The 11,569-nt window shown below is 29.8% G+C and overlaps 2 protein-coding genes across 3 annotated transcripts in view; both read left to right on the top strand.

Moving 5' to 3' along the window:
• Positions 1-2,095: 2,095 nt before the first annotated feature.
• Positions 2,096-4,367, top strand: LOC118647321. Of its 2 annotated transcripts, none has more exons than XM_036291978.1 (5): positions 2,096-2,251; positions 2,694-2,869; positions 3,043-3,278; positions 3,369-3,546; positions 3,616-4,367. In XM_036291978.1, the coding sequence occupies exons 3-5, from the start codon at positions 3,053-3,055 to the stop codon at positions 4,085-4,087; spliced, it is 876 nt and encodes a 291-aa protein (XP_036147871.1). In that variant the 5' UTR covers positions 2,096-2,251; positions 2,694-2,869; positions 3,043-3,052; the 3' UTR covers positions 4,088-4,367. The 2 variants fall into 2 exon arrangements, with proteins under 2 accessions (XP_036147871.1, XP_036147872.1); XM_036291979.1 differs by having other exon boundaries at positions 3,043-3,285.
• Positions 4,368-9,730: 5,363 nt separating this feature from the next.
• LOC105835054 (golgin subfamily A member 1) overlaps positions 9,731-11,569 on the top strand; it is a 178,030-nt gene continuing 176,191 nt past the window's right edge. The window contains exon 1 of the mRNA XM_036292280.1: positions 9,731-10,365. Coding sequence (XP_036148173.1) covers positions 10,255-10,365 — 111 coding nt within the window. The 5' untranslated portion in view covers positions 9,731-10,254. The remainder of the gene's footprint in view (positions 10,366-11,569) is intronic.

The raw sequence follows: 11,569 nt of genomic DNA, 5'->3' as shown, positions 1-11,569 counted from the left end.
GGATAGACATTTTTTAAAAGATTTACTACGCAATATTATTCTCTCGCCTTCCCTCTCTCTTTCTCAAATCCTTCTAGCACACTTATTATACATTTATATTTAAAAAATTAGAATATATTTAATATTCCAATATTATTTAAAGTAACGTTAACTTTTATATATATTATAAAAAGAAATGAGATATCTGACACTACAAAATGAGTGAAATCCCAACAAAATTACCTTTTTAAAAAAAAGGTATAAAAAAGCGCCAAGTATACGCGCGCATGAAACGCCCTCAAAAATCTATTTTTGTACAAAATAATTTTAATTTGGCACTACAAATGTACAAAATTTTAATAAAATTTTCTTTTCCCCCAAAAACAACAAATAATTTAATTTCTCTACAAAAGTAATGATATGAAGAAAATGCGCCAACCATGAAAATGGATGTTCATACAAACTAAAACATCCACTTTTACAAATAATTATTTGTACAAATATTATAAATAAATATTTTAATACAAATTTTACTACAAAAACTTGGCGCCGCTAAACCGAATAATTTGCCAGCTCTCTTTCTTTTTCTTTAGGTTTAGCGGCGCCAAGTTTTTGTAGTAAAATTTGTATTAAAATATTTATTTATAATATTTGTACAAATAATTATTTGTAAAAGTGGATGTTTTAGTTTGTATGAACATCCATTTTCATGGTTGGCGCATTTTCTTCATATCATTACTTTTGTAGAGAAATTAAATTATTTGTTGTTTTTGGGGGAAAAGAAAATTTTATTAAAATTTTGTACATTTGTAGTGCCAAATTAAAATTATTTTGTACAAAAATAGATTTTTGAGGGCGTTTCATGCGCGCGTATACTTGGCGCTTTTTTATACCTTTTTTTTAAAAAGGTAATTTTGTATATAATACATTAATTAAACATGTGTGAACCATACATGCATGTGTAATTCTAGCGTATAAATTGATCAGGATGGGCATTTTCTGGACTTGCTTCATTTTAATGCTTACTTAAATCTAGAATGGAACGATATTCGATATCCGTTGGTGTATGTTAATTTAATTAATTACTTTTTTAATTAATAATTTTTTAAATTATTGTGCCGTAACGGTATGACAATAAATTCATTTTCCGTTTTTCGTATAATACACATCTTACATATTATTTGATTAATTTAACCACCTGCAACATTTCCTTCATATTGCGCATTAACGTTTCAAAAATATTACAGCAATCTTACAAGAAATATTGCAGCAATATTGCTGAAATATTACAGAAATCTTACGGGGAATATTGCAGAAATATTGCAGACATATTGCACAATATTGTTTTGGAGCGGACATAGGAATATTGCTGCAATATTGCAGCAATATTTTCTGCAATATTCCAATCTTACAAAATAATATTTCTGCAACGTTGCAGCAATATTTCATGCTGTAGGGGTTGGTACGCGTATCAGTTTAGTACGATACTCCTACTTGATACGCTCGTACCAAATTGATCCGGCAGCGTTTACATCGTGCGTACTAAATATTTAGTACGAATTTGATACGAATATGGTACCTGATACGCGTATCAAATGCACGATGTAAACTAAGCCATTGGCGCATCTTTGATTATGGCCGGTATTCATAGTCAAATCTTATTTCAAGATCGTCTCAAGCAATATCTTAAGATGCTAATACGGCTCTGTGATTGGTTGATGGCATCTTAAGACAGTACTTAAGATGATCTTAAATATAAGACCCGACTATGAATACCGGCCTAGGTCATAGGCCGGTATTCATAGTCGGGTCTTATATTTAAGATCATCTTAAGTACTGTCTTAAGATGCCATCAGCCAATCACAGAGTCGTATTAGCATCTTAAGACATTGCTTGAGACGATCTTTAAATAAGATTCGACTATGAATACCGGCCCTAGTTTACACCGAGCACTTGGTACGCGTATCAAGTAGTGAATTTAAGCTGATCAGCCAATGATTAAACACATTCACTAGTTATTTACTATTTGATACGCGTACCAAGTGCTCGGTGTAAACTAGAGCTATAGGTCTTTAATATGGGTGCTTTCCATTTAGTAACACAAGTCGACACAAGCATCGTTCTATCTTATTTTATGTTCAATGAATAACAAAGATAGAACGACACTTGTGTCGATTTGTGTCATTAAATGGAAAGCACCCAATAACTGTCTTGTGTTTTATGTCTTATAATGGCAATATCGAAGATGGCAAAAAGAGGCGAAAAATAAAACGTATGTATAAAAATACAGTACAGTAAAATAAATGTAATTATTACAACTAATAGCTTTATAAATATTTTTGCGTGTTTAACAATAATAAATAAGTAACAATTATTTCATACTTTAAAATGTATGAATTTCAACAAATATGAATATAACCTCTATAACTTTTTCTTCAAAGAAATGTATTTATAAAGCCCAAAAAATTTATTTATAAAAGGAATAAAAAACATATTTATAAAGAAAATGTTAAATATACTAATAATATGTACTATATATGTTATATATTTATATTTATTCTAAAGCAAACTTTTACCAAAATTTTATTATATCAAATTAAAATAAAATTATGTAAATAGTTTTGTTATAATTATTAAAATTGTAAAATTGTATTTAGTTGAATTCATATCATTTGGTATATTTTTTGTCTATAATATATATGTGTCGAAAACAGGCAAGGTGAAGAGTATCATCAGTATTATCTGTTCGCATTGGGATCTTATAGAAGATCTGATCTATTTAGACTTGATCTACGTCAATTAATTACTACACTGAAGATCATTACTTGAATATAGGATTGGTGCAGTCATTCCGACTTTGTCTGTTTCTACATTACCAAAGTACTTATAGGTAAAAAGCTGCAATTATCTATTTAGCTTTAGTTAAAAAAAGCATTATTCTTTTGATGATATTTTAGTATCTAGAAAAGTTTGATTATATATATTCATGTGTGTGTGTGTGTATGTGTGTCACACACACATACACACACATATATATACACACATATTTTTGTAATTTTTCAGTTAAATTAAAATGGGAGATCACGAATATTTTGGATCAAATGTATATATATCCAATGAAGAATTAATAGAAACAGAAGAAATTTCTATGGAAGAAAAAGCCGGTGATGCTTTTCTAATTAAATTGTACAGAGCACGTCCATTTTTTTATAATAAGGGACACAAAGATTATAAGAATAAGATTGTTAAGGATACCGACTGGAATAAAATTTCTAAAATAATGCAAAATAAAGATTATGGTAAATCGTAAATGTTATTTTTTATTATTTCTTATTGTTAAATATTTATGCAATGCAAATATGAATTTAAAAATTTTAAAATTTTTGCAGGTAATTTTTATACACCTGATTATTGTCAAACCAGATGCACATCTCTGAGAAATCAATATAATCGTGAGAAACGAATCTTAGAGAGCCAATATAAGAGTGGAAGTGGTCCTTCTAGTCATAAGCTCTTTCCGTTTTATAATCAGTTAACTTTTCTTGACACTTATGTCAGGAGACGAAGGTTTGTAGTTACGATTTGAAAGTTCTTGTTTTAATAGTATAATATTTATTTACATTGTTTTATTTTTAGAACGCATAATAATATTGAAGTGAATAAAAGTTTAATATCTTCTACATTGTCTGCTAAAGTATTAAGTGAAATTTCGAAATCCGATCCAAATGAAGTACTTGACAATGAAAAGTCAAATGATTCCATATACAAAGAAGATAACGGTGAAAAGAATAAAGAAAATATGTTAGAAAATACTTCACGTAATGTAACACATAAACGTACAATAACAGAAAAAGAGTCATATGTGTTACATACAAAACCTGTTAAATATAAGAAAAGCAAAGTAGATGAAACTAAAGAATGTAATGACATATTTACATCGGTAAGCCAGAAAATCATTAGTGCTTTAGATAACAAAAATAAGAGCAATGAAAACGAAGCATTTGCTGAATTTATTATTGCTCATTTGGCAAGTCTTCCACAATCTCAACAAAATATTAGAAAAAGAATGATAACTGATGCTCTATTTTCCCCATTACAAGAGATGTAATATTTATTTGTATTTTTTGCAATCTTATTAACTTCAATATTTTTTTTGCATTAAAGCATTATCTTTTTGTTACATTATGTGATATTGTAAAAATTGTAATACGCATATAATATAAAAAAGGTAGAGAGAAAGTTTAAAATATTGTTTTAAATTAGTGGTTGTAGTTTCTTTTTAGTACTAAATAAAATGCTATATTTTTGTTATTTACATGCTTAAAATATATTTATAAATATATTTTATTGAAGATTTTTTTATTATGTAATACTAATGTAACGTGATACTATATGTAATATAAAAAAGGCTGTTACATATACCAAAAAATTTTAATTTAATATATAATAATGTTCTTATAATTATATGTTGTTTTAAGTAGGTTTTTATGATTTAAATAAGTTGAAGACAATTTTTTTGTTAAACATTTTTTTATGTAATACTTTGTAACAATTATTAAAAAGACTGTTATATGTTATATAAGTAAAATAATTTTATAAAATTTAATAAAAATTATTTAATATAAATAAATGCTATGTATGCATAAACTATTAATTTTATTTTTAAACATTTTCACCATATGCACCCCTTTGCACATAATCATATTGTCATGAAACTTCTCCCATTGGTGTCGTAAAATATTCACATAGTTTATCTCTTTGTTCTGAAGCAGAAGATACAATATCACAAGATAAATTCTCTGGAGAATCTAAAACCATCCACTGCATTTCTTTAAAAAAAAAAAAAAAACATGCAATATGTTTTAAGATCTATGAAAATTAAAAATGTAAAATTATAATATACAATTATATAATTTATTTTATTTTTTATTATATTTTTCTAAATTAGTTTCTTATTTATATTATGATTAATTATCAACATTTATAAAATCAGAATATTTAACAGATCAATAATTATCTGTAAAATAAAACTATAAATGTGTTTTTTCACTTGTTCATGTTCGTTGTTTTTGACAAATTGATTTGTATTATATGACTTTTGGTGGCATTGTTCTTCTTCAGTCATTACAAAATTATGTAAGCAGAGTGATGCTGTTGTTATCAAATCAGCTGTTTCTGGTACCATGCAAATGGAATGTCGAAATATTCTCCATCTATTCGCAAATATTCCAAAAGCACTTTCAACTATTCGCCTAGCTCGAGAAAATCTGTAGTTGCATATTTTTTGTTTCTCACTTAAATTTCTTCCTGTATATGGCTTCATAATTCTAGTGCTTAGTGAAAATGCATCATCTGCTAATAAAAAAGTTTGTGTACATAATTCACTGCCAGGTAATTTAAAACTTCCTTTTGGCATATTTAAATTTTCATTTTTTAGCTTTTGTCCAATTAAGGAATCACTAAAAATTCCGCCATCACTGTTACCACCGTAAGCACCAACATCTACTAATGTGAATCTGTATACATGATTCGCCACAGCCATTAACACAATACTATAATATTTTTTGTAATTAAAAAAAAAGACTTCCTGAATTAGGTGGACATTGTAAAGTTATATGCTTCCCGTCTACTGCTCCCACACAATTTGGTACATTCCATCTTTTCCAAAAACCTTCAGCATAAGATTTCCAGTCTTCTTCATTTGGTTGTGACAAATATATTGGTTGCAATACATTTATCAAAACTTGACATACTTCTTTTATTAGCATACGTACTGTTGATTCGCCAACCCGAAATGCTAAAGCAATAGATGATGGAAGATCTCCAGTAGCAAGAAATCTGAAAAACATGTTTATTACAATATTTATATTATTATTATTTATTGTTAAAAAATTATTCAGAATGCAATTCTTTTGAAGAACAAAAAAATTATTTACTAACCTTAATACTATTATCAATCTTTGTTCCGCAGGAAGGGCTCGATAATTATTTTTTGTCAAATAAGGTTCAGTTAATTGAACTAATTTATTAAATAATGTTAAATTCATTCTTGTGTAACGAAAAAATAAACTTTCATCATTTTTTAATTCTTGAAAAAGTGTTTCGTAATCCCCAAATTTATATCTTAATTGGTTTATAGGTCGCACATGCCATCTTCTGTTATACCATCTTATATGTCTATTATTTTTACGTCTTAAAAATTTATATAAAAACATCCAATATAACAAAATTAATAAAAATTTTTTATTCCTCATGTGCATCATTTAATTGTTCTTAAAATTGTACTCTGTAAATAAAATTTAATTTTACATTATACTTAATTGTATATGTATATCTATGTTTATCATTTTATACAAAACTTTAAAAATGTATATACAGGGAGTCCCAGAGCATACTGGTCACTGTTCATAAAAAGGTAGATGGGATCGAGATGAACATAAAAGTTCAATATTGTTGTGGGTTTGGTCTGCTAATAATCGAGATATAAATTTTTTAAATTGTGCGAATGAGAGCGCGCCTTGCGCGCCGAAGGAAGGGCTCGAGCCGCTCGAGCCATAGCACGGCCTACTGTTTCAAGCATTGGCTGCCGGCGGCGGCGGGGGAAAGAAGGAGAAGCGTAGCGTCGTCGCCGTTCTCACGTCTCGCCGCACCGCGCCTAAGCTCGCGTCGATGGCTGCTACGCATACTCGCGATTACATGACGAGATTATAAATTATTAATAAAAATAGGACAAATTTAAATCGTAATAAACTTTTGTAAATAAGAAAGTCGAAAGAGAGAAAGCGATGGAAACGTATGGAACCTGCAAATAATATAATATTTGCCGCATCAAATTCTCTCATCGTTTTTTATGGAATATTAAATTAACGAAGATTTATCACGATTGATTCTTTATACATTCTCCTTTCGTAACCATCTTATTAGAAAATTACGAAATGCACGAAATACTATCCCTAATATGCACTCTTTGTAAAATAACACGATAGAAAAATATTCACGTTTGATCTAACGACTTCAGGATAAATTATTCGATGCAACTTCTATGGTAATTATAAGTAATTAGAGATCAATGTTATGTCAAGTATCGTTAGTATGGTTAACTAGAAATGATTTTCTCTTGTATATGATAGAGAACTTCGAATTTCTTCTAATACATTATAAGTCACTGAAAATCTGTCGTAATTAATAATGCAATTAAAGGTAAAAAGGCCGGGCGACGCGTGCAACAATAGATTAGGGGCGATGCGTCTTCTACGATAATTATGCTTAGAGATTAACGTACATCACGTATTGTCAATACAACTCTAAGTTTTCTTTCATGACGATAGAAAACTTAGAGTTTCTTCTATCTTTAATTGCATTATTAATTACGATAGATTTTCAGTGATTTATTTAAAATAGAAACACGAGAATCTAATTGATTTCTATTTTATAATCCATCTCTAAATCAAAAGGAACAAATTTAAAGAAATGATATTATTTTCTATCGTTCTCGCATTTTCTGTTAGAAAAGTTTGTTCCATTGTTGCATCATTTTGATTAAATATGAAGAAATATTTATGAATATATCGTGTAAGAGAAAAAAGATAACGATGAGAGAACTCGATGTAGCAAATATTATAATAGACGAAAAAAAAAAAAAACTATCAATTTGAGAATCAATCGTGAATTTACGATAATGATTTGACGAATAAATTTACGAATTTTTATCAATGTTTTCATCAAGGATTTTACAGTACGATACAATTCGATAAGAAACAAAGTTCGAGTTGTATGATACTGTAAATAAGATATTTAAGAAAAAGAAAGAATATATCGTCAATGTACCGAAAACTATCATTAATTTACTATATTCACAATTACGATAGAAATTAGATTATTTGAAGATTCCATAAGTTTCCATCGCTTTCTCTCTTTCGACTTTCTCAATCACAGAAGTTTATTACGGTTTTAATTTGTCCCTATCTTTGCTAAATAATTTTGTCAAGTAATTGCGAATGTGCGTAACGACGCGAGTCTAGGCGCGGTGCGGTGGGAGGCGAAGCACAGGCAGCGGCGCCGCTTCTCCTCCTTCTCCCCGCTGCCGGCAGCCAATGCTTCACACGGTGGGCTGCGCTACGGCTCGAGCGGCTCGGCTCTTCCTACGGCGCGCCGCGGCGCGCTCTCATTCGCACAATTAAAAAAATTGATATCTCGATTATTTGTAGACCTAACCCAAGAAAATATTGGACCTGTATGTTCATCTCGATCCCTTCTACCTTTTTACGAGTGGTGGTCCACATGCGTTGGGACACCCTGTATATTATAGACAAAAAATATACCAAATGATATGAATTCAACTAAACGTTTACAATTTTAATAATTATAACAAAACTATTTACATAATTTTATTTTAATTTGATATAATAAAATTTTGATAAAAGTTTGCTTTAGAATAAATATAAATATATAACATATATAGTACATATTATTAGTATATTTAACATTTTCTTTATAAATATGTTTTTTATTCCTTTTATAAATAAATTTTTTAGGCTTTATAAATACATTTCTTTGAAGAAAAAGTTATAGAGGTTATATTCATATTTGTTGAAATTCATACATTTTAAAGTATGAAATTATTGTTACTTATTTATTATAGTTAAACACGCAAAAATATTAATAAAGCTATTGGTTGTAATAATTATATTTATTTTACTGTACTGTATTTTTATACATACGTTTCATTTTTCGCCTCTTTTTGGCGTCTTCTACATTGCCATTATAAGACATAAAACACAAGACAGTTATTGTGCGTTGCTTCAAGACATAAGGCTTAAACCATAAAACATGTCTTAAGATTGTAAGTCAGCCATTCTGCTATGGCCCTAACAAAGATAGAACTACACTTGTGTCGACTTGTGTCATTAAATGGAAAGCACCCTATATGGTTTGTTCGCGTCGCCATGCTCCGACATGCTCCTACTTACTCCAACGCATTCTAATAGGTTGGCGTCATCGGAATCAACGTATTGGAGTGCGTTGGGGTGAATAGGAGCATGTTGGGACATGTGACGCGAACAGACCCATATGGTTTGTTCGCGTCACATGCCCCAACATGCTCCTATTTACCCCAACGCACTCCAATACGTTGATTCCGATGACGCCAACCTATTAGAATGCGTTGGAGTGAGTAGGAGCATGTCGAAGCATGGCGACGCGAACAAACCAATATACTCAAAGGAGAAAACGAACGCAGCGTTGGAAATTCTCAATACTACCAACTTAACTTTTTCTCCCAGCACCAGCGAAAGCTATTTTCGAACGCACCCCTAGTTTTCTGTCTTACTTCTTGGATACACTAAGGCACTATAAAAGCAGAGAGGAACCTGAGAGCGGCCACCGTGGCTTTTTTCGTGCGACCAATATTTGACTAGCATCAGCGCCAAACGTGGATGTAAAGCCCGTTCTACATTAATTGCAGTCGCCAGTTGTAATTTGCAACACCCAATAAATGTCAAGCTTTAACTAGAAACTAAGCGCCTATTGGATGTCGCAAGTCGCAACTAGCTGCTTGCGATTAATGTAAAACAGACTTTACATCCACGTTTGGCGCTGATGCTAGTCAAATATCGGTCGCACGAAAAAGGCCGCGGTGGCCGCTCTCAGGTTTCTCTCTGATAAAAGTGAGTATTCTCACGTCCGCCATTTTTCTTCAAACTAGTCAAGTAACTAGCATGATGTTTTATATATATAATACATCGCAATAACTTTTACAGTCTCAAGATTATAAATATCATGTCTTCGTTTTATTGTCGCATAAAGTTTGGCGTTTTCAAACATTATTGACGTATACAATGTACAAAACATATCTAACTTTTCATGCTAGTTACTTGCTAGTTTGAAGAAAAATGGCAGACGTGAGAATACCTACTTTTCTAGTGCTCTAGATACACTTTTACGGGTCCTTTTCCTCTTCCATTAGTATAAGTTCTATGGTTTAGCGTAACTGTGGTAGTCGAAAATTAATATGTTCGTGGTGTAAACGATAGATCGTAAATAACAATTCCACCGAGCAGTATGCGCATCGATGAAAAGTAAACGTGATGAAAAATCTGTGATCACGCGCAATGTACCTGTTATGGCTTACTATCCACTGTTAAATTCGAGCATGCATTTCGGGCGTGGAGTGTCGTTTATATCGGATTGACGAGTTACCGGATTAACAGGTGGTGTCGAGAAGTGTTGTCATTGTCGCATGCTGACTTCAGTGATTGCGCTCGCTATCATATCGTCATGTTCACCACTCTGAAAAACAAAATACGTGATGAGATCGGCAGTGACGTGTCTACCGTCATTAAGAACGCTGGCAGTATACGCAGCATTAATGCCAGACATGTGTCTCAAGTAAATATAATGAAACGTTATGTCACTAAATATTTTGCATTTTGAATTTTAACAATCAATTTGTTATTGAATTCAAAGAAGAAATTTTTAGTATTACAAATGTTGCTTTAATTTTTATGTTAAAATATTAGTGTTGTAATTTTGTTCTTATTTGTACATTGATACAAATTACAGTTTGTATCAATTACAATTTATCAAGAAGAAATGATTTACTAATTTAAATCGCTTAATTACTTTGTTTGGATATACATAATCTTAACATTCAAAAGTTTCTTTTTTTGCAATTGTACATAACAGAGAAAGAGAAAATTTTCTTAGCTCTAATGTTCAGTGTTATATGTTTTAGTACTTATTTTACAGTATTACATATAAGCAAAAAGTATTATGGTAAATATGCAATACAATGTTCTTTGCTTCAATTTTTCTTTAATTTTGTTTATATATTTTTATAAATAGAATATTTTTTTAGAAAAAATTTTTATTTAAGTTCCCACTTTTAATTTGATTTGAATGTTTTTTATGTCTCAAAAATAGAAACATGATAATATAAACATATATATATATATATATATATATATATATATATATACCCTGTATTTGTATAGCGCAGCACTTTGAATGAGAACAAGTTAGAATGATAAAAATATATATACTTGTCTTACTTTAACTTATTGCTCCAATGCAGCAGTGTAATTACACTAATATTTATTGTAAGAATACTATGGATGTTCTTTAAGGTTGTCTTTTATAATTTAAATAATAATTAAAATATTTTAGTATGTCTAGCACCCTCACATCTAAAAAAGTTTAGATATAATTATGTGCTAATTATGTGTTAATTTATTGTTTTAGTCCCAAATTTTGTGCTCCTGTCCATTCATAGGAAATTAAAAACAAAGGTGGGGTTTATGTGACTAGGTACATGTGATGCTAGAACATCTTTATTTCTGAAAAACATTGAATAAAAAGATGGATATGCTAGAATTTTGTGCTTTAAGATATTGCAAACAGATATAAAAAATATTCAACGCTTATTAAAGTATTGGTTTTCAGTACTGTTATACCGTAACTATATAAGAAAAAAATAAGAAGCTAACCACACATATAAGTCAAGTATAAAACTATTTTTTAAATTATATATTTATAAAATATATGACTTAAAAATTTATAACTTGCAAAATAACTTTAAAAACCTTTATAATTC

This window comes from Monomorium pharaonis, chromosome 9, assembly GCF_013373865.1.
Source record: "Monomorium pharaonis isolate MP-MQ-018 chromosome 9, ASM1337386v2, whole genome shotgun sequence".
NCBI lineage: Eukaryota > Metazoa > Arthropoda > Insecta > Hymenoptera > Formicidae > Monomorium > Monomorium pharaonis.
This window is presented reverse-complemented; position numbering and strand designations above follow the sequence as displayed.

Bases quoted from the DNA above. Each gene is read 5' to 3' on its own strand.
- LOC118647321 (XM_036291978.1), top strand. From the start codon at position 3,053: ATGGGAGATCACGAATATTTTGGATCAAATGTATATATATCCAATGAA. The intron at 3,279-3,368 runs GTAAATCGTAAA...AAATTTTTGCAG, and splicing joins AATGCAAAATAAAGATTATG to GTAATTTTTATACACCTGAT. The intron at 3,547-3,615 runs GTTTGTAGTTAC...TTTTATTTTTAG, and splicing joins ACTTATGTCAGGAGACGAAG to AACGCATAATAATATTGAAG.